At 52.8% G+C, this 26,524-nt stretch overlaps 2 protein-coding genes across 6 annotated transcripts in view; both read right to left on the bottom strand.

Annotated features, from left to right (window-relative positions):
* The window catches only part of Sec16a (SEC16 homolog A, endoplasmic reticulum export factor), a 36,713-nt gene extending 33,890 nt beyond the window's left edge, over nt 1-2,823 (bottom strand). For 4 of the 5 annotated variants that reach the window (XM_013123298.3, XM_005083647.4, XM_013123300.3 and 1 more), the window contains exon 1: nt 2,671-2,822. The gene's annotated coding sequence lies outside the window, so the exon portion shown is untranslated. Of the gene's footprint in view, nt 1-2,670 lie in introns of all 5 variants that reach the window. The other variant, XM_021235059.2, reaches the window with a different exon arrangement.
* Nucleotides 2,824-13,820: 10,997 nt separating this feature from the next.
* Notch1 (notch receptor 1) overlaps nt 13,821-26,524 on the bottom strand; it is a 47,698-nt gene continuing 34,994 nt past the window's right edge. Inside the window, 13 exon segments of the mRNA XM_005083646.4 lie at nt 13,821-16,461; nt 16,463-16,660; nt 16,662-16,946; nt 18,076-18,173; nt 18,271-18,418; nt 19,867-20,162; nt 21,367-21,532; nt 21,626-21,713; nt 21,932-22,148; nt 23,048-23,196; nt 24,356-24,757; nt 24,963-25,534; nt 26,375-26,487. Of these exon segments, the coding sequence (XP_005083703.1) occupies nt 15,496-16,461; nt 16,463-16,660; nt 16,662-16,946; nt 18,076-18,173; nt 18,271-18,418; nt 19,867-20,162; nt 21,367-21,532; nt 21,626-21,713; nt 21,932-22,148; nt 23,048-23,196; nt 24,356-24,757; nt 24,963-25,534; nt 26,375-26,487 (3,698 nt within the window). The 3' untranslated portion in view covers nt 13,821-15,495.

Below are 26,524 nucleotides of genomic sequence, written 5' to 3'. Positions count from 1 at the left end.
GGGGGGGCAAGATCCTCACCAGCACTTTTTGTTTTTGAACAAGGCACAGTTCAAGTCTGGCACCTTGAAAGCCCTTTTCTTTTGTCATACCTTCTTCCTGGCACCACCCTCAAGGAAAAAAAAATGTTTAGCTAATCCACAGAAAAACAAAGCAAAGGCAGTTTAATTCACAGATGTACACTTTGTCCTTGAACATCTTTCTGATTCTCAGATTAAAATAAAAACACTGATGTATTTTAAGTAAAGCCATTTACAAAAGGTCTCTAATCCCTACCTAAATGTTAGTTCTATTTAACTCAGTTCCATTACTGTCTACATATACTCCTTTCTATGTCAATAGAGATTCCTATCCAACTGATTAGAACCTTCATATGGACTAGAAGTAATGCCAGGAGTTCATTAGGCTCTTCTTGTCTTAAGTTAGAAACAACATTGCTGTTTCACCTTACACAAACCAAAAGTAGGAGAGCTGCTGCCCCATCCCTATTTATCTGACCAGTTGCAGAACTACTATGGACACAATAGCATGGATCTGGACCCAGCCTGGACACAAAGACTCCCATGTTCCTCCTGAAACCTGGTTAGCAAGTGTAATAGGCAAGAATTTCAAACACCCCAAACAACTAAAAACAAACAAAAACTAAATACAATACACTGTACAGGGCTGATGCATCAGGTATCAGTAGGTTGGGTATACATTGAGCAGCTCAGGGCAACTACCTCTCTCTGCAACCAGTTTCTGCATCCACAAAATTAGTTTCTTTTTCCTAAAGTTTCTTCTAAATTTACTCTTAAGATTCTACCCATAGATTCTTCTTAAAAGGGTCTAGTCCCTGTTGCTGCCTATCAGAATCTAAATTTATACTTTTGTTTGTAAGAAACTTGGAATTACTTTCTCAATTGCAATAGACTAGGAACTGTTTTATGAGCTAACACTATCACCTACAAAGAAAACCCCCAGCTCCCATGCCCAGAGCTTTTCACAATATGCCTGTTTCAGGTGGAACAATCTTGTGACTTGAACATTATTCTTTTTGGGGGGGGAGGGGGGAGGGTTGAGACAGGGTTTCTCTTTGTTGTCCTGCCTGTCCTGGAACTAGCTCTTGTAAACCAAACTGGCCTCGAACTCACAGGGATTCACCTACCTCTACCTACTAAGTGCTGGGATTAAAGGTGTACACCATCACAGGCCGGGGACATTATTATTTTACTTTTGTTTACCCACCAACGGAAAGATAATGAACTGCGTATCATTTATCTCGGGATTATAGACACTTTTATTCTCTTCAGCCAGTTATCTCCTTTTCAAAGAAGCACCTGTTTCAGAGAGTCCTATGGGTCTCAAAGGTGCTTTATTCCTAAACCCAGCTCTGCAGCTCAACTGCCTCATATCTACATACATATCCCCACAAGACATTCCAATATGACTCTGTGTAACTGGGGTAACTAAAACACATCCCCTCCTCTCACTGCCACTGACTTAACAGCTGTAAATGTTAAACCACAGGGGCACTCCCCTCAAAATAGTAATGAGTTTCACTCTGCCAACAATTTCCTCCATGGTGACTGCTGGTGATACACTTATCGGATAAACAAGACAAACACCTCTTTTCTAAGTCCAAATCTGAGCCCCAGCCTTTAGAATGTTGAAGAAAGCATCCACAGAAGAAGGGCTATCCACCAAGTGAGGAAGACACACGGAGGACACAATGACATTCACAAACGGTTACAGAAGCAAAACAGAATATCAAACTCTTCACAGCATCTCAGAAAAAAATTCCAAGGGCAATTTGGAGATTTACTCAGGTAAATGCCACCAGGAGTAATAGCTCAAGGAAGAAGAACCAATTTCTGCTTTGCCCCTTATTTGCAAAACATAAGCACTGAAACCCTAGGAAAGACTTCGTGGAGAAAAAGTGCAAGGAGATTGCACAGAGCTGCAACTTGCAGAAGGACCCGCAGGGACAGTAATCCGTGAGTCTGCTGTTTCTTACTGCCATATTCAGGATGGAAGACGTCTATAGTTAACACATTTGAAAGGAGATCTCCACCAGAGTACGACCACTCTACAAGTCACTTAAAAATGTGTGTAAGCAAAGCAGCCAGAGTTGATGCTACAGGACTTAGTGTCTGGACGCTCCACGGCCATGCCGACATCCTTCTACACCTTGACAGAAAACAATTCACGACCTCCTTTCCTGCTCCGCCAGCCAAGGGATTACAAATAAATGCTGCTACTCCCTGGTTCAAATCAAAATGTGTCCCATCAACAGCTCTGCGGAGGCAACGAGAATCAAAAAGCTTCAGTACCCAGCAAAAGTCATGCTCGGCAATTTCCTGCACCTTCCTTCGTTTTAAAGAAGTTGCAGGTTTCTCCTGAGGCGTCACAGTCTGGCCAGGCTAACACCTTTCCCAGTGGCCGCCCAGTTCCCGCAGTCCAGACGGGCAATCGCGGGCCCCCCTGACAAGCCGCCAAGGCGACGCGGTCCATGGCCTGTCCGGTGTCTCAGCACCGGGCGGCCCGGTACTGTAGTTCTCCCCAGACCTGGCGGCGTCTCTTGAGATGCGCTCGCCACTCCGGGCTAGGCCCGGTGCTCCAGCGCCTACCCGGCCTCCACAGCCTCGCCCGCCCACGGGCCTCCGCCGTGATCCACACGCTCAAGCCCTCACCCGCGCAGCTGCAGCTGGCCTCTCAGGCGTCGCGGACTGAAACCCAGCCGGCGACAGCGGCGGCAGTAGGGGGAACTACCGCGTACTCAGCAGCAGCCGCAGCCATCTTGGCACATCCGGCTCCGGTCGCCGCCGCCGACGTGTCCGACGGCTACGTCAGCGCGCGCCACGCCCCTGGATCGCCCCGCCTCTCGCCTTCGTCCCGTCTTTCGCTGCCTCACCTCCTTGCCCCGCCCCCACTGTCCTGCCCCCTTGGCATTGCTCCGAACCGGTTCGTCAGCGCCTCGATCTCGCCACGCCCCTTTTTGACTCCGTCCCCTCCCGTCCAGTTTTGCGCTCCTTCATCATTTTGTCCCGCCCCATGGCCCCACCCCTTTACTTTAGCGCTCCCTTTTCGTCATGCCCCTCCTGACTCCGCCCCTCGGCCTCGTCCAGTCTTTAGCCGCCTCATTCCCTCGCCCCACCCCCATAGGTCCCGCCCCTCGCGTCAGTCCTTCACAGCTACACCCCCGTGGCCCCGCCCCTCACCCACCTGCCGGGTCCCGAGCGCGGGCCCCGCCTCCCGGCGTCTCCCTGGTTACGCCAGTTCTGTCCTGCAGGCTTCCCGTTTTAGGATTTGACAAGACGGGGTTATTCCATTGAGACCCCCGGGGAGAAACAGTCTGGAAAGGCCGAAGCCGGCAGCTCTACTGAGTCCAAAGCCCCAGCGGGCCCTGCTGCCCTCCCCCTCCCCATTTTTCCGTTGGGTACCCCTGGACGCCGAGGGATGATTGCGCGTGCGTCACCCTGCTCACGCGAGTGGCTCGGCTGTCGCCTTCCACGGGTTGAACCAGCGCGTGCGCCGGGCCGCATCCGTTGCTTGGTTACGGGTTTCACCTGCAGCCGGCCGGGTGCAGTTCGCCCGGCTGCTGTTTTGGTCTGGAGCTGGCGGGAGCGCTCATGGCGCCCGCCGGCCTCTGCCAAGGGAGAGGAGCCGGAGCCAGATGGCTCGGTCCTCTAACCTCCCTCACGGCTCCTCCGGGTGGGACGCGGCCTCAAGCCCCGGGCTGAGCGCTGGACGGACCTCTTAGATGGTCCCGGGACATCCGCAGGTCAGGCTTGCGTCTGTAGGTGCAGAGGCTCCCTGGAAAAGGTGGGTGCTGTCGTCTAGGAAGTGACCAGGCCCGGCCCCCTCACCTGTATTCCAGAGGGCACGAAGGTGCCGCGCCTGCCAGGCAGCCTGGCCAGTGGCGGACCCAGGAGAAGGAGGGAGTGTGGTGGAGCTGGCCAGCTCTCAGCCACGCAAGCAGAGCCGCGAGCTCCGAAGGCCAGTTTCAGCCCGTCTGACGTGGCACTTTGTGGGTCACTTTGTAAAGCTAACATTTGTCTTTCGAGGGCCAGGTTCCCAACCTCTTTCAACACAGGAGAACACATGGTAAACTTAGTCCTAGGTTCCTAAGGAGGAGCAGCAACCCCAGCCCCAGGATGGCTAGAGCTACAAGATAATAGAAAGGCCTTGTCAAATAAATAAATAAATAGATGCAGGGTCCTCACCCTTCAGGCTCCCAAGGGTAGGGATGTTAGAGAGGCAACTGGATTGACTGTCTCTCTCCAGCTGTTCTAACTTCCTGTCCTAAGGTAGAGACAGGACTCACTGCCTGTAGGCAGGCTGGTGTCCTGCAGCCAAGCGAATCTGGCTTCTTGAGCAACACAAATTCCAGCTTAAGGCCCAATCTGCACCCACACGTCCTGCTTTGCTGGCTGTAACCTGTCTGGGCATCGGGAGAGCCACTGGACAGTCTGAGGACTGGAATGGAGTACTTCTAATGTGTATGCTGAGGCAGCAGGCACAGACTGGGGTGACTCCCGTGCCTAGGGGTGCTTCCACAGTCACCGTGGGTACTCCTGCTTATGCCTCTCCCCTTCGCCTGGGGACTTCTCATCCATTTAGAAGTTTGGCACAGTGTCTCCAGCTCCCGTCAGGCCCACAGAGCTGGCTTCTGATACGAGCTGTTAGAGTCTATGCTGCACTGCAGAGCGCGCGGGGACTCCATGCATAGAGGCCATGTCAGAAATTCCCTACCCTTTCTTTTTTTCTTTCAAGACGGGGTTTGTCTGTGTAACAGCCCTGGCTGTCCTGGAACTCACTCTGAAGACCAGGCTGGCCTCGGACTCGCTGAGATCCACCTGCCTCTGCCTCCCGAGTGCTGAGATTAAAGGCGTGCTTCACCGCCAATGCCCGGCTTCCCTGCCCTTTCTGTCCCGATGATCAGCAGTTGGTGACATTATGTTGTCTGTATCTCCACCCAATCAGCCTCTCCCCATAGCTGTACTGACTGATGTGGTGGCCCCTGGGCGGTTACATGTGGCTGGTTCACTCTGGGCCGGGCTGTGAACGTGAAGCACACTAGATAGGTAAGAATTCATAGTGACTCATGGGTGAGTGTTCATCGTGTGTTGAAACAGCAGTATTCTGGGTATGTTGGGCTGAATACACCCCTTTTTAAAAATTATATGTTTTTTCTTTAATGTAACTAGGAAATATACAATTCCACATGTGGCTAGAAATACATCCCCCCTCGGCAGTGGTGGCCGAAATGGTGTGTATTTGGTGTCCCTAGTCTGGGGTTTTCGGCCTCCTCGAGTCAGGAGGCCGTGTGGTGGCGTTGGCTCCATTGTGACACTGAGTGCTCGAGAAAGAGGTGAAGAGAGGGTTAGCTCCTGGCCTCCAGCCTCTGTCCCTCAGACCTGCTGGATGAGGTAGACTGTGCCTGCTCTGGGATACCGTGGTCAGCCCCTGACTGGCCCTTAGCATGGATGCAGAACCTGGAGGGGAGAGAGGATAAGTGTCCAGGATCCAGAGCTCCCTGAGTAGTCCCAGCCAAAAGCACGTGAGGGCCACCGGGGTAGAAAGAGCTGAATGGGAGGGCTTCCTGGAGGAAGAGTAGGTGACAGGTGAGGATGACAGGGAAGCAGAAACAGCTGTGATTTAGAGTTGTGTGCCATTTTGCTTTCAGGCCCTATAATGTGTAGGCTTCTACCAGTGTGACCCCTAGGCTACCAGTGTGACCCCTAGGCTACTAGTGTGACCCCTAGGTTACCAGTATGATCCCTAGGCTACCAGTGTGACCCCTAGGCTACCAGTGTGACCCCTAGGCTACTAGTGTGACCCCTAGGTTACCAGTGTGACCCCTAGGCTACCAGTGTGACCCCTAGGCTACTAGTGTGACCCCTAGGTTACCAGTATGACCCCCTAGGCTACCAGTGTGACCCCTAGGCTACCAGTGTGACCCCTAGGCTACCAGTGTGACCACTAGGCTACCAGTGTGACCCCTAGGCTGCCAGTGTGACCCCTAGGCTGCCAGTGTGACCCCTAGGCTGCCAGTGTGACCCCTAGGCTGCCAGTGTGACCCCTAGGCTGCCAGTGTGACCCCTAGGCTACCAGTGTGACCCCTAGGCTACCAGTGTGACCCCTAGGCTATCATGGCTACCATGTTACCAGTGGGAGAGAGATCCTTTCTGGAAGGTTGAGGCCTGGCCCCCGAAGGTAGGCGACATGAAAAGAAGTTCAGGCCAGCCTCTCCTTTTCGGCAGCCCTGCTTCCCATCCATAGTGTCACAGGCACTCTGGGTACTCACTGCAGGTGGGAATGAAGGCTGACCTATGGACAGAAGGTGCCAGCCAAAGGAGCCCTGGCCACTGTATTCCTGTTCTGGACTGCAGAGAATGGGGTCTGCAGCCCCTCCTCACCATAGTGCCCACCTGGCTGGTAGAGCATAGATAAAATGGCTTGAGCAATTGTTGGGTAGTTATGTACAACTGTAATGCAAGATTCTAGGAGCCATGGGGGCTGGAGAGATGCATCAGTGGTTAAGAGTACTGGCTGCTCTTCCAGAGGTGTTGAGTTCAATTCCCAGCAACCACATGGCATGCAAGTGTACATCCAGATGCATAAAATAATCTAAAAAATGTTTAAAAGAATATTTTTTAAAAAAGGTTCTAGAAGCCAGAGATTCCAGGGTATTAGACACCTGCATTTCCTCCCCTTCCTTGAAGACTTCTGGAACCATCTTCATAGGTAACAAGGGCTCAGAATCTACAGTAGGCCACTCCCTGCCTCCTTTCAGATGTGGTACATGTTAGCTTCCCTGTAGCCTTCTGGTTGGCCTTATGGCTTCACTTTCATGTCTTCTGAGTCCTGAAATGTGAAGTGTCTCAGGGGGCATTCTTAGATCACAGAGCTACCATATAAGGTAACACTCAGGTAATGGGGGTGAAGTAGAAAACACGATGTTGACGTCACACTAGCCCAGGGCCCAGACAGAGCAGGAGCAAAGACGGTGCAGAGCCCCTGCTATGCTCCAGGCACAGGATCGGGAGTGGGACAGATAAGCCCGCCCTCTGTCCTGCAGTGGGTGTGGACACGAGAGAGCTGTGTGGGGCAATGGTCAGAGCAGGGACAGGAGCTCTTTGGGTGGAAGGGACAGTCTGGGTAGAGCTTCTGTATGGCAAGGAAAGGGATCCTTGGGTGTGGCCCTGTAGGCCCCCCAAGGGATATTTGCCATGGGATATTATGAAGTAGGGAGGTCCTGGGGGCTTTCCAGCTCGGTTTGACCTGCTCCAGAGGCAGCCTTGGGCATCCCAGGCAAGGGTGGGCTTTATGGAGCAAATGTCGATCCCACCCTACATGAAGCCTCTGGACAGAAACTGAACTCTCTGGCTGCAACTGCTTCTTTGTCCCCGGGGCAGCACCAGCACAGCAGCAAAATGTGAATCTGAAACCTGAGTGGTGATTTGCATTGGGTGGGTGGACTCCCTAGGAGTCTGGGCAGGGAAGGGACTAGGGTCTTGAGATAGTCAGGAGGAATTCCAGTGTACAAAGGGTGCCATGTGCCAAATTGGTTGTGGTCAGGGATCCTGGACAAATGACCTGCCAAACCCCTCTTTCTCTCTGAGCATCCATTCCTGTTTTTGAAGTAACTGCCCTGGGCAACATGGCTGGATGGATTGCTTACATTCTTTCTACAGGAGGTGACCTCTCTCGTGGATCTGGGAGTCACTTGGCCCTGGCTCTAGTGAACTTGAATAATGTACATGCCTCTTTGAGCTTCAGTTTCCTTGTTTGCAACATGAATAATGTCCTGGGATGGGCACAAATGCCGTTTAGAGGACATCCTGAGGGCCAGAGGAGCACTGTGGAACACTGCCAGCAGAGGGAGGCAGAGAGCCATCTATAAATCTGACCAGACAGTGAGGGCTCTTTCCAGCCTTCCTCACTTTAGTTGGGTGCTGCAAATGCCCCCACACAGCCCTCTCTGAGAGAAGTCTTTATTTCTGGGTTCACTGAGGGTTGTGGGCTTGCCGAAGACATCAGGCGCTGCATAAGTGCTCCCTGAGTTGAGCACAGTGGAGTCTTAAAAGATGATGGCTCTCCAAGCTCTGAGAACCGGCAGTCCTCAACCATACGGGAGCCAGTAACAATGCTGTTAAGATGTAGGAAAGGACCTTGTCCTGTGCCATCCCTTCTACACAGCCTGCTGTAGCTAAACCCAGTGACCTTTTCCCTTCCCTTTTCCAGATTAGGAAGACTGAGTTTGGGGGGTAGTAAATAAGTAACTTAGGTCAGGCTTGTTTCTCAGTGCCAGCTTCAGTAAGAAGGGATGTTTACCCATGCAGAGGACTCTCATAAGAAACACAATAAATACAGTGTTAAATATAGAGTTATAGAAATTGCATGGTGCTTTAGAGAATGAACCTCCCAAGCAGTGGGACCCAAAACTAAGCCATGAGGTCAAGGTGGTGTGAAGGCATCAAACCTTGCGTGACATGTGCACATAAAAGCCCAGCATCACACATTCTGGGCTGCTGGAAACCTGGTGTTGCCATCTCACCATAAGGATGATGACCAGTGACTGCTCTTAAAATCCAATGGTGATGTCAAGGGCAATGCTGTTTCTCGGTCCTTACCATGCTCCAGACAGAGTTCCAGTTCTATGTTTATGGCTAAGCCATCCACACACAGGCCTCAGAGGCAGTACCTCACACGAGAGGACACTGGGGATCTTCTATCCCAAAGCTGCCAGGTAGAACATGAAAACACCAACCAGGAGGGTGACCTAGATCCACACCATCTTTAAGGTATATATGCAGAGCATAGAGCCACCCCATCTTGAAATAGAGGTCCTTTGGAGAGGTTCCACACACCTCTTTTGTTATTTATTTTATCTGCTTTGGTGTTTTGCTTTCATTTATGTCTGAATGAGGGTCTTGGATCTCCTGGAACTGGAGTTACAGACAGTTGTGAGCTGCCATGTGGGTGCTGGGAATTGAACCCTGGTACTCTGGAAGAGCAATCAGTGCTCTTAATTACTGAGCCATCTCTCAACCCCCCATACCCTTCTTTAGAGATTCACAGTACACACAGCCCATTCAGGGTTGGGGATCCTGTAGTAAAAGAATCCCATTTCCCCTAACTCCTATCTCTGGGTTTCTCATGGCCACTGTTTTTTTTTTTGTTTGTTTGTTTGTTTGTTTGTTTTGGTACCATACTAAGTAGCACTGTTCAAGTGCTGTGTCAAAATACCTTTGCAGGAAAATATATCGTGTGTTATGCCAAGAACCTCTCATGGGACTTTTCTCAGGAGTACTGTCCCCTCTTCCAGAAGCCCGTGTATGCAGCTGAGGATTGGCCTGGGCCACCACAGCTCTACAGGGTGTGGAGTCACATGGTAAAAATCATTTCCCCATGGCTAGTTGGTTCCTGGAGCTGCACAAGGATGTCAGCACTCAATCATTTGTGGTTGCAGGTGTATCCCTGCTGCCTTGGCTGGGTCTGTGGCACCGTGGGTCCCTCTTTGTACTGGACAGAGGGATGCAGCGCTACAGTCGGGGCCCTCTCTGACAACAAGGAAGAAAACACCAGTGTGGCAGTCTCTCCTCACCTCCTTTGTCTATTTGTTTACTTATTTATAGACAGGCTCTGGTCTTGAGTGCCTGCTCCTCCCGTCTTCACCTGCCAAATGCTCCCAGCACTACATCTGGCTCCATGGATCCTTTATCCGTACTGGTGGCAAAGGTTTTGAAGTCTAAATCTTCCTGTCTGGTGTGACATTTTGAGTCCTGTGTGGTCCCCGAGCACCTTTGGTGTGACCAGTCCAACCCTGGGTTTCAGACACAGTGCAAATAATGGTGATATCAGTGGGTAAGGGTGCCTGTTGCAAACTGGACAACCCAAGTTCAATCCCTGGGACTCACCTGGCAGAGGGAGAGAACTGACTCACACTAGTTGTCCTCTGACCTCTACATGTGTGGCATGTGTGAGTACACGTGCATAAAATAAATAAATACAAATAATAATAAAAAGAATGTGAACTCGGTCTTTTTAGTACTTTGCTTATGTTGACTGCTGGTTAAGTGGTAACTGCGGCTCCAATGGATGAACCCAGATGTATTATTGAAATAAACTCACCTGCTCCTTTGTACTTTTTTGAAGGGTCATGAAGTGTTTTAAATGGCCTATGTGGGGCTGGAGAGATGGCTCAGAGGTTAAGAGCACTGACTGCTCTTCCAGAGGTACTGAGTTCAATTCCCAGCAACCACATGGTGGCTCACAACCACCTGTCACCAGATCTAGTCCCTTCTTCTGGCCTACATGCAGACAGAAAACTGTATACATAACAAATAAACCTTTTAAGTGGCCTATGTGGCTTTCTGTTGGCTTGGGCTTCTCTGAATCACTTCTTCAAAAGGATGGGACCCCCATATACCCCAAACTACACAGGCGGGAAAAGGAAAGACACTTGGGGGGAGAGGGAGGAATGAGGGGCTCATTTTTCAGGGGGTGGGAGGAGGAGTTTTGTGTTTTTTTCTTTTCCTTTTTGGTTTTTTGTTTTGTTTTTTTTTTTTTTTTTGGTTTTACGAGACAGGGTTTCTCTGCATTGTTTTGGAGGCTGTCGGTCCAGCCTGGCCTCAAACTCACAGAGATCTGCCTGCCTCTGCCTCCTGAGTGCTGGGATTAAAGGAATGTGCCTGCAGGGAGATGTCAGGACCCACTGTCCTGCATTCCCACTAAACAAGGGAGACTAGAAGACTCCTTTTCCTCTCTGGGCTGCATAGCTGCTGAGTGTTCCATTTAGTCCTTAAATTGTGTGGTGTGTGTGTGTGTGTGTGTGTGTGTGTTTGTGGAAAGGTCAGAGGGTGTCTTTCTCGTTCTCCATCTTGGTTTTTTAGTTTGTTTTTAAGACAGAGACTATTAGCTTTGGGCTTTCCTGGCACTCGAAATGTAGACCAGGCTGGCCTGGAACTCAGAGATTCGATTTCTTCTGCCTCCTGATGCTGTGGTTAAAAGTTCTTGCCACCATGCCCAAGTCCACCCTGTTTTCTGAAGCAGGGTCTTTCACTGGACCTGCTGTTCTGCTGATTGGTTAGGCCAATGGCTCCAGGATCCTGTCCCCCTCTCCACTCCATCAGGTGGTTACAGATATGTGGTCATGCCAGGTTTTCATGTGCTGGGGATCCAAACTCAGGTCTTGGTGCTAGTGCAGCAGGAATTTTTACTATCTGGTCATCTCCCCAGCCCTTGATTTTTAGTTTTTGTTTTTGAGACAGGGTCTCTCACTGGGACCTGGGGCTCATTGATTAGCCAAGGCTAGCTAGCCAGTGAGCCCCAGGAATCCACCTGTCTCCACCTCCCCACCTCGATGGTGCTGCTGAGATCACAGAGCTTTGCCATACCCGGCTTTTTTATATGGACTCAAACCCAGGTGCTCAGGTTTACACTATACGCACTTTATTGACAATATCTCCCCAGTCAATTTATTGATTACTTTATTCAGACCTGGAGATGGAATCTGGAGTGCTGTGCATAGTAAACAAATTCTCTGCTACTGGGCTACATCCCTCGCCCTTAATATTGTTTTACATTTTTTGTTTCTGATTACCTTAGGGGCAGATAGATGCTCCTTAAAAGCACTGGGCTGAGTTGAGTGTGGTACACACTAGAAACCCAACACTTGGGAAAATGAGGCAGGGGTATGGTAGGTTTGAGGCCAACTTGGGATACACACAAGATCCTGTCACAAAATAAGAGAGAACTTTCCGTTGTGTCGGTGAGGATAAACTTAAACTTCCTCTGTTGCTGGATTTCTTTGCTAGTTTTAGTAGACTCACAGTAGTGGAATTCTAGCATTGACAGGTACGAGGCCTTCACAGAACCTTGCAGGCTCCACCTCTTAGACAGGGCTGGAATATCCATCATGTCAACTCAAACTTGCAGCCATCAGACAGTCATACCAATTTCCCTGGTCTCAGGAATGGCCACTCCGTTTTCTGCTTCTGTGGCTTTAATTACTGAGGACATTTCATAAAAATGGAATCATGGTCACTTGTGAGGCTTCTTTCGCCGAGCCCAATGTCCTCCTACATTTTAGTGGGTCTTAGTGCTTTGTTCCGTTTAATGGCTGAAAACTATTTCACTACATGTTTATTAGGGTGCATACAGAGAAAAAGTGGACCATATGGTGCACACAGTTGTGGGGTTAACAAGTCCCCACAGCTACACCTGGCAAGCTGGAGACCCTGGTCTGTTAATGACCCAAGTTCTAGAGATCTAAGAACAGGCAGTCTTTCTGTGGGAGTCTGAAGGCAGGAGAGGACTCATGTTCTACCACAGCAGGCAGGGGTCCCCACTCCCTTGACTCCTCACTGGCTAGAGAAGATTTGCCCAAATGGGTGAGGCCCCTGCTTTGTCTGTGGATGCAAATGTTATCACCCCAAACCCAGTTCAAATGTGTGCCCAACAGCCAGCCATCTCAATGTGGACAGACCATGTCTATCGTCCGACAGACACTGGGCTGCACATGCAATTGTGGATGATGCAGTAGAGAGGCCTGCCAGGCCCTTTCCACTGTCATTTCCATTTCAGGGTGGAATTCTAGGGGAGAATTCAGGCGCACACCTTCCCCTTGAGAGCGAGAATTAAACGACTTACCATAATCCTGTCTGTGAGCACCTCTTCTGGGACCCCTGGCCTCTCTGCTATCACAATGTGCAACCATGGGCCCAGGACAGGACATCTGAACTTGTTGGAGTCACATTTGTCCTCAGATGGCCAGACTCTGAGAAGGCACTGCACTCTCCCTGGTCACTTCGGTTAGAGGCTCCTGGTATGCCCCGAGGTGTGGGTCAAGTGAAGAGGACCAGGCAGGAAGAGAGACAATCCACACCTTACTATGCTGATTTCTTCTCAGGGCTAGCATGCCTTTGTAGCACTCAGCCTCTTGGGATCACAGTTCTTTCCAGACTTACCTTGCCATGTCACACGCTGCCCTGCTCTGTTGGTTCTTCAGTCCCCTTTGCTCCCTCTTAGGTCTTGGGTGCTTGTCCCAAGACCCCCTCTCCATGTTCCCTTCTGTCTGCTGCAGGGACTCTTTGGCTAGATGAATGTTGCTAAAACTCCTTCCGGGGGAGGGGGGGAACGCCTACCCCTCCTCCTAAGGTCCTAATGACAGTGCTAGGAACCATTCCACCAAAGTTGACCCTAGGCACCAATGGATCTACTGGACTGATATACAGAACATAGGTGAAGGTTACTTTCTGAGTGTGGATGCTTCTCCCTACCCCCAAGGGGGAAAAAGGCTCTGTCTAGCAGAGATAAGGCTTTCTCACGGCCACATAAATGGAGACTCCCTCCCACTAGTCTTCCCAGACTAATACTCTAGTCCTTCCTTGAGGTCATGCACAACAGGCAGTACGGAATGACTGGATCATTAGGTGAAGGTCCTGTGAGAGTCCCATGACCCTCTTAACCCTTTTGGGGGGTGGCGTATAAGCAGTCAACAGGGCTCAACTGGGATGACCTTTTGCAAACTTGAAGATGATGGAGGTTTTTGGGCTCAGAGGATAGCCATATACCACAATGAAAGGTGCGTTGACTCCTCTGCAGCTGACAGAGATGACATCAAATGCACATCCCTCTAAGGGGATTGCATCAACTCTTGTGGCAACTGTCTTCCACCTTGATGCCCTGGGCTGTGAAGTCTCTGGGAAGGGAATATCCCTGTGAACTTCTTTATTATTGCTGTGTAAGAGAGGGTTCTGATTTTAGTTATCTCAGTGCTGGGTGGCCCTTGCTCTGCCACCCAGCCCACAAAGTGAGCAAAACAACACTCCAGTTTAGCAAAATCTGGATGACCATCAGCATCACTTTTATTGCAAATTAGTTAACAAAAAAGATGAAAAAATACATCATTTTCATTACCTACAGTTTTACATGTAGATAACATTTTTTAAAAAGTTTTCTTTTTTCTGTAAACTACACTTTATTTTATAAAACACGGTAAGAATCAACATCTTAGGATGTGTCTGGTCATACCTATTAAGAATGACACAGACACTGCAGCCCCCCAGCCCCAAGCCAGGAGGAGCTGCCCTGAGGAGGTGGGCACCTGCCCCTGAGCGAGCCTCCAGCACACAGTAGCTGGGAGAGGGCTTGGTGGACGGCGGATGGGCCATCCCGGGTTGTGCTCTTAGGAGCTACTGGTTCAGCAGCTGCAGGTCATGAGGCCTGGGTCACACTGAGCTGAGCCACATTCTGACATTCCTCATCAGCTTGACACAGGACAGACTTGTTCCTTTAGATTTTTTAAACAAAATCCACCTTTAAACATGTATTTACAGATACTTACTCTGCCACAGGCTTATACTTGATACTGCAAGAATCTGCTGTGAGCACGGCCCTGAACCAGGAGGGAGGTCCCAGAAGCAGGCTCCACCCACATTCCACCACACTCTCGGGCAGTTAGGGGATCAGACAGCACAGGCCAGATTTCCTTGAGGTCTCAATGCAGGCTACTCTGGCGAGTCTACAATGCACATTGGAGCCCTTCAGCAGTCAGGTCTCAGGAGCCCAGGCAGGCCAGGGACAGTCCAAACTCAGTTGAATTTGGACGATGCTGTTCAAGGAGTGATGCCGGGGCCCCACAGGGAAAAGTCCAGGCAGTGTCTTTCTCCAGGAGGTGGGGTTACTCCACACGGCCCCAGGAGGCACCACATCCTGCATGGCTCACTGGCTCAAGATGTCAGGAAGGGGACAGTGGGGCAGGGCAAGAGGGGTGGGGAGGGGAGTACTCCCAAAGCCCATGAACACTACTAGGGAACACTGAAGCCTGAAGATTCATGGCTGGTACTGGGTAACACACTCTCTGAACATGCCAAGGACACCTCTTTTAAACCCAAGCTGGCGGTTTTAGAAAATGTCTAAACCACATCATTTTACTTGCTTCCTGTTTTAGATACAAAACTAATCTATGAGCCCAAGGTGTGAAGGTCTTGGCCTCTCTCTCAGCACATCTACAAATCCCAGGTCACCCTGGGAGGAGGGCGGCGGCTGTAGGGTGGCAGGCCTCTGGGTAGATGGGAATTTCTGGCAATGGCAGGTCCCAGCTTCCCTTCTGTCATGGTTTCTTTCTTGATTTTGGAAAGAAGCAATCAATAAATAAACAGCATTTACAAATCATGAATCCTTGTTCATATTTTACAAACGCACAGGGAACTTCACCCTGACCACGGAAATCAAGGCTCTGAGAACTAGTTTATTTTCTTGGAACAGATACGTTTTTCCCTAGTGCCATAGAAAACAATACATATAAATAAAAAGGCAGTGTTTCTGTGGAAAATAAAAGTACATAAATAAATACTAAAAAAATGGAAATTCTTGTCCTCTTATTTTGTATAAAAACATTTTTTTTAAAGAAGCTCCTTTGGTCGCCCCTGCATCCTGGAGCACTGGAAACGACTCCCAACAGGGCTTGGGAACGGAAGCTGGGGTCCGGCATCCCGCATCACTGTTTACTTAAATGCCTCTGGAATGTGGGTGATCTGGGACGGCATGCTGGTGGGCGGGCTGGAGATGCCCTCGGACCAATCAGAGATGTTGGAATGCGGGGAGGAGCTGGACCACTGGTCAGGGGACTCGGGGGACGGGGTGAGGAAGGGGTGCTCTGGCACCTGCAGCTGGTGGCTGGGAGTGTTGTCCACAGGTGAGGATGAGTAACTGTGCTGGGAAGGAGGGGTCAGGAACTGGGTAGTGGTCATGGGCGGGACCATCGAGGATGGCAGGGATGTGGGCAGGGCCTGGCTCTCCTGGGGCAGAATGGTGTGCTGCACAGGCAGACTGCCGGGGCCCAGTGGCTGTACATCCGCCTGGCTGTGCTCCCCACCCAGGAAGCTCCGGCCCAGGTGCCCACTGGCTGCTGAGCTCACACTGAGGTGTGGCTGCGATGGTGGCTGCAGGTTCTGAGGCTGGATTTGTAAGTTCTGCGGCTGCACCTGCTGGGTCTGCACCAGATGGGGCTGTGTAGCCAGCCGTGTGTTGGGCAAGCCCTGGTAGATCATTGGGGACAAGGTATTGGTGGAAAGGCTGCTGTGTAGTGGGCCCATCATGCCGTGCTGGAGGCCAGCTGCCTGTGTGCTCAGCGTGCCCGATGCCACACCAGGCCGTAGTGGGTTGTACTGGCTGGGCACCATGCCGTTCTGCAGCCGGGGGAGCCACTCACACTGGCCATTCAAGCTTGTAGGCGCGCCCACGGTGAAATTCATAGCCCCTGTGCCATTGGTACTCAGCACCGTGCTGGCACTGGAGGCCACAGGCAGGTGGGAGAGGCGTGGGGGTGGCGGCTCAAAGGCCAGCCGGCTGCTCCCAGCCAGTGCCGCCATCTCAGGCTTGGCTGCCACATTCAAGTGGCTGATGCCCAGGTGGGTGTCAGGCATCCCAGGAAGGTGGCTGAGAGGCATGGATGGGGACTGCTGGAAGGGGGGAGGGGAGGAGGGGTGGCGAGGCCACATCTGACAAGTAGCCATGAGGTGACTCAAGGGAGTCCACAGGCGACAGCATGCTCGAGCTGTCCAACAGGCAGCCCTTGCCATCCTGGGACTTCTTCCTCCGAGCTTTGAGGTCCTTAGCTTCCTTGCTGCCACAGGCCAGCCCTTTGGTGCTGGGCTTGCGGGCCTTTTTTGCCTTGTGTGGCAGACTTGAGGTTGCCCAGGTAGCCATTGGGTGAGCAGAGTGTGGGAGACAGGGTGGGCGTGCCACCCAGGGCAGTGCCGTGCAGCTGTGGGCTGCGCACCAGGTTGTACTCATCCAGCAGCCGCACGATGTCGTGGTGCATGCGCTCCTGCGCGATGTCCCGTGGCAGGCGGTCCATGTGATCTGTGATGTCCCGGTTGGCAAAGTGGTCCAGCAGCACCTTGGCAGTCTCATAGCTGCCCTCACGGGCGGCCAGGAACAGGGGAGTCTCCTCCTGTAGGACACAGACAGGGGGCCTATGAGGGAGCCGGGCCTGGTATAGGACCTGCTGAGTCAGTCACAATGGATAGCCTGGGAGGAGGAGCTAGGGAAGCGGCGGCGGTTCCTCTTCCTCTTTCCACAGTGGGTGAGACCTATCTAGACCTAAACATCCTACACTACCAGGTTTGTGGAGGGGAGGGTTGTAGCGGGGCCTCCCTAAGTTACCCAAGATGGCCTAGTGCCAGGATTACAGGCTATCTTGGATAACATAACACCACACCTGGCTGGACCTGAGTCCTGTTTTAGAGAACCTAGATATATCGCCTCATCCCCCAGAGAAGTTCTGTGGGACCCTCCATGCTAAATCCACGGGGCTTCCCCTGTGTGGGGTCAGACTGCCAGAACCCCAATGAACCTGGGGCTGTTTATCCTCCTCCCCAAATTGCAGGTGCAAAATACTGCAATTTTGGGACTCAGGAACCTTTAAGGCTAATCAGTGGACACAGGGAAGGCATTTCCTGACCAAAGGGTTACCAGTGGCCATGGCCTCTCAGCTCCTTCCGGCTCTGCTCTGCCTAATAGACATAACCATACACCTCTCTGTGAGGCGTATGAAAGGCCTAGGAACCTAGAGAGCCGTCTACCAGGCTCTGATTCTCTTTATGACCACTGGCCCACCCTGGACCTGGGAGAACCTGTGTCCAATAACAACCCCCTGTGCCTGATGCCTGTTGCATTTCCCGACCTGCAGTGGAGTTGGGAAGGGAAGCACAGACTCTGCACTTCAAGTAACTAAACATAGTCTTAAAGCAGTAAGTTTCCCTTACCCCAAAAGAGGGAGGATGCTAGTGGTGGGCCACACAGACCTGGCCCACCCAAGCCCCTTGGCCAATCCTGAGCCCCTAGAGTCATCATATCCCTCAAGGACAAAGGGGAACACAGAGCAAGGTTCAAGAAACGGTGACATAGGACATCAATTGCCACCTCATCCTGTCTCCCCTGCAAGGGTGGGCTACCTTATGTGCTGTTGTCCCAGCCCCCACACTTGGGAGGTGTCAGAAGAATTAGCCGTGTCCCAGACATGCTAACACTCTAAGTGGTCCCCACCAGGCCCCTGTGGCTAGGGCCATCCTTTTGCTTACCTTGTTGTTCTGCATGTCTTTGTTGGCTCCGTTCTTCAGGAGCACAACTGCAGCGTCCACATTGTTAACTGCCGCTGCCCAGTGCAAGGCCGACTTGCCTGGAAAGGAAGCAAGGAGAGAAGAGAGTAGGCGGGGGCCAGACAGACCGTGGAGGGGTTTGACGTTCTCGGAAGCTGGGCTGTAGCTTAGGCCTACCTAGGTCATCCACAGCATTGACGTCTGCATGCGAGTTGATGAGGTCCTCCAGCATGCCCTCCACGGCCAGGCGTGCAGCCAGGATCAATGGGGTTGTGCCGTCATGCATGCGGGCATCCAGATCTGTGGCTCGGTTCCGGAGCAGGATCTGGAAGGCAGGGAGGGATTCAGTCAGAGTGATCCAAACACAAGCTGGTATCGCCAGGAACCAATGCCTACCTAGACTGGGCCTAGGGGTTCCCATGACTCAGATGAACCCCTGAGAAATGGGGTGCCATGGAGCTACATTCAATGTGCAGGAGGAGCTAGAGTTCCTACCCGAGCCCCGGGAGACACCGACAGCCCATCGTGACCACATGCGGCCTCATCTTACGGTCATGGCTACCAGAAACACCTCTAGGTTAAAGGGGTCAAGCTTCTGCCATGCGTGGGGGGACAGAAGGGAGGGGAACCATTAGCAGCCCACAACCATACACGGAACTGCTGAGCTGCCCTGCTTGAGTCACAAGGGGGAGGAATGGGATGGTGACCTGCGTAGGGACTCAGCACTGCCTAGATTCCTGCAGAGCAGACACAGGTCTGTCTGTGCAAGCAAAGCAGGCCGTGTGTACCTGCCCCAGGCTCATCTTATCCTGTGGCTGACTGCAGTCTCCCTTTGCTATTTTGAAACAGGGTCTTTCTATAAAGACCAGGCTCGCCTTGTGCTTACAATCCTCTCAGATTCTATTGTGCCGGGATAACAGGTGTGCATGGCCATGTCTGGCTTAATTCCTTCTGCAGACCGACAATATGTTGCTTGAGTTAAGAAATGATTAAATGGGGACTGGAGAGATGGCTCAGCGGTTAGGAGCACTGGATGCTCTTCCAGGGGACCCTGGTTCAATTCCCAGCAACCACACAGCAGCTCACAGCTGTCTGTAACTCTAGTTCAAGGGGATCCGGCCTGCTCACACAGACATATATGCAAGCAAAACACCAATACACATAAAATAAAAATAAATAAACTATTAAAAAAAGAAATGATTAAATGGCAAGCTTTTTGATGCCTGGTCTATGCCCCATTAGAGCCTGCTCCAGGGCAGCCCAGAGATGGGACCTGGTAGCCAGGGTCAATGGCTGCCAGCATGCAGGAGCAGCTACTAGGGATGGTCCCTGGAGACCCAGGCAGCTAAATCTCTAAATCCACCCTGGCTGGCTTTAGGCTTCCAGGCAAAAGCCAGGACCAGCAGCTTCTAAAGCTCTCTTCCTGCCGCCATGGGCTATGCCTGCAGCCACAGATGAATGGGGTGGGACTAGGTTGCAAAAGCTACAGCACTTGGGCTGACCATAGCCTTTAGACTGAAGCATCTTACTGAGGGCAGGGAAGCCCTGCCTCACTCTGTAGGTTCCTTAGAACCACCTGCAGCCAGCTTGCCCAGAGAACACGAGTGGGCCTTGATACCCTTTGTAACCTGGACTTCCTTCACTGGGCAGTTCCGGTAAAGGTGCCAGCTGTCCCTGCCCAGTCACACTTGGAATTAGGGCTTTCAGGGCCCATGCCAGCCAGACCACTGCCCCAGATAGGGTAACTGGCCCCAAGGATGCAGTGCTGCCTACCTGGAAGACGCCCTGAGCATCTGCAGAAACAGCTGCGTGCAACGGGGTGCGCCCCATGTTGTCCTGGATGTTAGCATCTGCACTGGCCTCCAGCAAGCGCTTGGCAGCATCCGAACGAGAGTATCTGGCAGCCAGGTGCAGGGCGGTCTCCCCTGTGCGGTCGGTCTGGTTGTGCAGGCTGGCACCCTGGTAGATGAAGTCGGAGATGACGGCAGGTGCATCTTCTTCTTCTTCGCCGTTGCCTGTCTCGAGGCCCCCTCCGCTGCAGGAGGCGATCATGAGTGGTGTGAAGCCATCTGCAGAGAGGAGAGACAGGGGTGAGCATGGAAGGGGCGGTGTCAGCCTCAGGGAGGGTCAGTACCCAGCCATGTCCACGGCAGCCCTGCCAAAGCCTTCAGGCCAAGGGACAGCTGTGTAGACAGATAAGTAGTGGCTACTGGGGTCTGTTGAAGTCACCCTGAGCTGGCCTAGTGTAGCTACCAACCTGAAGAGATGGGGTGATGAGGACCCCTCCAAGTTTTACTTCCTGGTCTGCCCAAGGTACCCTTCATTGAGGACCCATCCAGGAAAAAGAAGAAAAATGAACTTAAAAAGTCACCATTGGGCTGCCAAGCCTGCCAACCTGAGTTTGATCCCTGGGACCCACACGGAGGGAAGAGAGAACCAAGTCATGTAAGTTGTCCTCTGACCTCCATGTGTGCACTATCTCACTCAAATGAATAAATGCTTAAAAATATAGTAACACGAGGGCTAGAGAGATAGCTCAATAGTTAGAGCACTGGCTGCTCTTCCAGAGGACCTGGGTTCAATCCCAGCACCCATGCAGCCGCTCACAACAACCTGCAACTCTAGTTCCAGAGGATCCAGTGGCCTCTTCTGGCTTCCATAGGCACTAGGCATGCACATGGTACACAGGCATATGTGTAGGCAGAACCATGCGCATAAAATAATATATAAACACACATATATTTTATACACATATATGCATATAGTTTTCAAAGTCAACACTTTAGCTAGTCACGGGGATCACACCTATAATCCCAGCACAACGGAAGCCAAAACAGAAGAATCATATTTGGGGTTAGCCTGGCCTACAGAGTAAGACCCTGACTCAAAAAATAAAGGGAAAGCTGGGTGTTGGTGGCGCACGCCTTTAATCCCAGCACTGGGGAGCAGAGGCAGGTGGATCTCTCTGAGTTCGAGGCCAGCCTGGTCTACAGAGCGAGTTCCAGGACAGCTTCCAAAACAATACAGAGAAACCCAAAACAAAACAAAACAAACAAATAAAAACAAAGGGAAAAATCAACACTTGAATGTATTACAAAGCAGTATTTCATGGAAAAGTGGACTGTGGGACTGTGGGGGCAGCAGGGGCCTGGAGTTCAGGTAAGGGGAGGGTGCTGCTAGGCAGAGCCATTCAGTGATCCAACCCTGTTCAAGTCCTAATGGCCTTTATGTCTACGCTAGGTGTGTGCGCGTGCGCATCTCCAGTGGCCTTACCAGGTCCTCGGACATTGACATCCATGCAGTCAGCATCCACCTCACCCTGAGGCGGTGTGGGGGCCATGGCAGACATGCGCAGGTCAGCAGCATCCAGGTGCTGCTGGGTCCACTGCCGATGGTCAGTCTGATCATCCAGGTCAGGAACAACCACCGGCTCCTCAAACTGAATTGGGACAGAGTAAGCAAAGCCTCTTCATCATTTGTGGCCCAGGTGGGAAGTGTCGCCCAGGGAAGCCTGGGAGCCTGCTGGACTTACCCGGAACTTCTTGGTCTCCAAGTCTTCGTCCCCCCACTCGTTCTGATTGTCGTCCATCAGGGCACCATCTGAGGCATTCTTCAGGGGCCTGGGTGAGGGGTGGGGAAACTCAGCAGGTGCTCCAGGAAATGCCCTGTAGCCACAGCTCATAATGGCACCCTCCGCATGCAGACGGGCTCAAAGTAAGAATGGGGAGGGATGGGCCCATAGGCTTGCAGGAGCTAAGCACCCGCCCCCCACCCTACCACTCACCCCCAGCCACCCCCCCCCCCGCCCCGACACACAGTGGGAGCGGTATCCACTCACTTGAGGCCAACGGAGTCCTCGCCGAGGGGCTCTCTCCGCTTCTTCTTGCTGGCCTCTGACACTTTGAAGCCCTCAGGGAACCACAGCTGGCCATGCTGCCGCCGGCGCTTGCGGGACAGCAGCACCCCACAGCCCACAAAGAACAGGAGCACGAAGGCAGCGGCTGCCACGTACATGAGGTGCAGCTGCGGGGGCAGCGGAGGCTCCACCGTCTCACCTGCGGGCAGGGGCGGCAGGCAAGCACCCCGCGTCAGGCGTGGTGATGCCGGCGGGGGGCGGCGGACTGGCTCCGCGGCCAGTGTGCCTCTCACCCACTCTCCTCCATCCCGCCCCCCCAAAATAAGGTCATTTTCTACGTGATTAATCAGAATTGCAAACTATCGCTAAATTCTCTCCTGCACCAGCCGATCTGTCTGGAGACAGTGCTCACTTCTCCCCTTCCGAGGAGGAGGATTAGCGAACTTCAAATCGCTGCGCTCGCATTGAGCTGTTAAGACAAAGGATTTAGGGGGATTTTCAAGATACAAACTTCAACACTTCACATGACACCGATCAATTCTTCTCTCTCTCTCTTAAAAAAAATAACAAAAAAATAAAAAAACCCTGTAATGATTTTGAAATAATACCCAACAAAGAAAAATCAGGGGTAAAGAACAGGGAGAAAAAAAAGCTCCTCCACATTTTCTGGTATATGTATACATCTAAGCTCTACCTATGGCTGTCACCATCCACAGGGACAGACGGCCATCAAGAAAGTTCCAGAAAAGCTCTTCCTGAGCTCTGGCTGGCAGCTAGCATAAGGAGTGCGAGGCGGCCTGCCTGAGCCCCCCCCAGACGGACGATCTCTCGACTCCAGCAACCCATCCCTGAAGAAGCAGGGCTGGGGTGTAGGGCACTCACTTAAAATTTGGTTTTAATGAGTATGGGTGTTTTGTCTGCGTGTATGTCTGTGAACCCCATGCATGCCTGGTGCCTGCAGAGGTCAGAAGGTGTTGGATCCCCTGGAATTGGAGTGACGGATAGTCCTAAGACACTGTGTGGGTTCTGAGATTTGAACCCCGGACCTCTGTGAGTGTTCTTTAACAACCAGCCATCTTTCCAACCATGACCACTCACTCTTTACGGCCTCGATCTTGTAGGGGATGTTGAGGGTGCCAAGTGAAGCAAGCGCGCCCAGGAAGGCGGCCACATCGGTGGCACTCTGGAAGCACTGTGACGATGACTGCACACATTGCCGGTTGTCAATCTCCAGGTAGACAATGGAGCTGGGGACACACACATCACACTGACATCAGATACAGCGTAGCATGCTGCCTGCACACCAGCTCCGACTCCCCACCCGTCACCCTGACCCCGAGAGCGTATCTGACAGCAACAGCCCGGCAACACGACCCGGCTCCCTGCAGCCCCAGGGTTTGGACAACTGGACCGGGCTCCTGCAGCCCCAGGGTCTGGCACTCAGCAGGGGTTCTTCCTACTGCCCAACATGCTTCTCAGCCTCGCCCCTTAGGTACCACAGCACCCCTCACTTCACCTCAGAGGAGAGAATGTCCTCAGGCACCCAGGGCACTCTTGGGAGCAGTACCTGGTGCCCCACAGAAGTGCAGGGATGCAGCTATGGGTTAGAGTCCTCAGGACTCCCCCAGGAGAGGCCTGAGACGACAGCAGAAAGTTGAGACTGTCATGCCGGTCGGGTCACCTACTCTCAGGCAAGGCCTCTCAGACATAGGATTCTAATACAGCTTCCAGGCGACAATCCATTTCTAACCTGTACTGCAGTTCCCATGGCAAGGAAACCAGGACTAGAAACTGCTGAGGTCAAGAGACACCAAGGAGCCGCCAGGCTGATGCCCAGCATTTCAAAGAGGAATAGGTGGCCGGCTCCTGGAACCCCCAAATTCAAGGCAAGGGGGCGAGCAGTATTGCAAGGACCACTCCAGTCCTGGCTGGTGCGTCTCTGCCCATTCCCAGGTGGCCCTGTGCGGCACCCATGAGACGCCCTTATCTGTGCCTCCTCACTGCCACCCTCAGCTGCTCAGCCTTCAAGGCTCAGCGACAGTGCCCTTCCGCATTTCCCCACGCGCCTCCTCTGCGGCGTGGACAAGCAGGCTGTAGAGACGGAGGTGAGGTGCAGGCTTGGTCTAGGATGATTTAGCTCCGGGGACCACCCTGGAGGCTCTCACCAGCTTGGTTCTGACTAAACACCTGGTACAGAGTGGAGCCTCAAAACCACAAGCTGGGCAGAGTGAACCCTGCCAGGTACCTAGAGGAGGGGTGGCCTCCGCATTCCAGGTCCTTTTTGGCCATAAAGTAGGGTGAATACTACCTCCCCAGAGTCCACCTCCAGGGCTGAGCTGGTAACAGGGCCCAGGGGCGGACTAGGAAACAGCCCACAGCAGCTGGATCCGGATGGAGCTCACTCACCCTCGGATGTCCATGGGGTCCAGCTCCCTGCGCTGGCGCCCCCCGCTGGCGCTGGGAAGCAGTGACGAGGTGGTCCAACCCGCCGCAGAGCGCTTGATCGGGTGCTTGCGCAGTTCTTCCTCGCGGCCGTAGTAGGGGAAGATCATCTGCTGGCCTTGTGCATCGCGCTTGAAGACCACGTTGGTGTGCAGCACGTGGCTGAGTTCCCGCAGGAAGTGGAAGGAGTTGTTGCGTAGCTGCTCAGGTGGGAGCAGCACCACCAGCACCAGCGTGCCGGCCGCCAGCCGCTCGGGCACGTGCTCTGCACAGTCCAGCCCGTCCCACTCGCACTCGGCGCTGTTGCAGCCCTGGTCGCAATGGCCGTCACTGAAGTGGTCCTTGCAGTACTGGTCGTACAGAGGGCTGAGGGGTACAGGGCGCACTCAGTCACAAGCCAGCCTTGCGGGCCCCACACCCACCCTGACTGGCCCAGACCTGGGAAATATGCTCTGCGACCCCTGTGGGCAGGGGCAGACACTGGCCTCGTGTTCCTGGTTACTTGTTTGGTCCTTCCTCCCGCAGCTGTCTGCTGAGCCCTGGGACCCTGAGGCCACCCAGCCTTACTCACTTGCACTGTCCCTCGGTGCGCTGGCAGTCGAAGCCATCAAAGAGGCAGCCGGCTGAGTTGCACTGGCTGTCACAGTGGCCGTCACTGAAATACTTCCAGCACTGCAAGGACTGCGAGCAGTTCTTCCAGGGGTCGTTGAAGTTGAGGGAGCAGTCGCCGCCGTCCCAGCCACACGCGTGATTATTACACTGCAGGCTGCAGACCTTGTTGCCTGCATCCTCCTGGCACTCGGGCAGCTCGCAGGCCTCCTCAATCTGTGGCGGGGGAATGTCGCGCCCGGCGCCACCTGTGAAGCTGTAGTCCAGGATGTGGCACAGCAGCCCGTTGAACTTGGCAGGGCACAGACAGCGGTAGAAAGGGCTCTCGGATGTGGGCTCACAGGTGCCCTGATTGTAGCAAGGGTTGCTTCCCACACAGGGGCTGCTGGCGGGGAACTGGCACTCGGGGCCAGTGAAGGAGCCCAGGCAAAGGCAGGTGGGACTCCGTGGGCCTGAGATACAAGTACCGCCATTGAGGCAGCGCAAGCTGCCACAAGTGCGGGCATCATTCTCACACGTGGCACCTTCAAAGCCCTGTGGGGAGAGAGGATGGCGCACTGGATCAAGGCGCTAGGGTTCAGGGACACGATGCGCTCCAGCCTAGGCCCAGCTGCATCCCATGAACTATGAAAGGTGTCTGTGTGGCCTTTCCCCAGTGCTAAGACCCGCTAACATCCTCGCCTAGAAAGGTCAGGATTACCACGGGCTTTGAAATGGAGGGATGGCTAAGTGGGTAGAGTCCTAGGACATTTTAGAACCATGAAAAAGCAGGCTGACACCGGTACTTTATATGTGTATGAATTCCTGAGTGTTAACACCCACAGCAAATAATGCACCTCAGTGCCAGCTCTGAGTGTGACCCTCAACACCTTCCATGCAAGGTGGTAACCATAGGAAATGGCAGGCAGGGTGGGGACCTGGCCTCCTGATAAGTTCTCATGCAAACCTAAAACTGCTTCAAGATGAACATTTTTTTAAACATAAGAGGCTGGGCTGGGACTCAGGGGCAGAACATTTGCCCAGCGTGTGTGAGGACCTAAAACCCCAATACAGCGTAGCAGGAAATAAACTTTTTTAAACAAGATCTTGCTCTGTAGTTAAGGTAGCCTTAAACGCAGGGCAATCTTTCAGCCTCAGCCCTAGAGTACTAGAATTACAGGTATGTATGTATCATGCACACTCAAATTTTGTGAATGAACTGGAAGAGTGGGCATGAGGAAGCATGGGGCTTGGTCCCTAGCCCTGGCTAGAAGCCTTCAGGCTAATCCACCTAGGTGAGGATTGGTGTGGGACAGGTCCACCCAATGTGAAATTCAGGGGTTCTGGGACCCTCAGACCTGGATCCTAGCAGCTGCACAGGGCCGGGACACCTACCGCAGGGCACCTGCAGATGAATCCGCGGGCGGTGTTGGAGGCCACGGCACACACACCCCCATTCTTGCATGGTTTGCCCCTGCAACCGTTGATGACCGATTCGCAGCGGCGTCCTGCGTGAGAAGACGGTAAGGAGCCAGCCCTGCTACC

This window comes from Mesocricetus auratus, unplaced genomic scaffold (assembly GCF_017639785.1).
Source record: "Mesocricetus auratus isolate SY011 unplaced genomic scaffold, BCM_Maur_2.0 Super-Scaffold_100004, whole genome shotgun sequence".
Lineage (NCBI taxonomy): Eukaryota > Metazoa > Chordata > Mammalia > Rodentia > Cricetidae > Mesocricetus > Mesocricetus auratus.
This window is presented reverse-complemented; position numbering and strand designations above follow the sequence as displayed.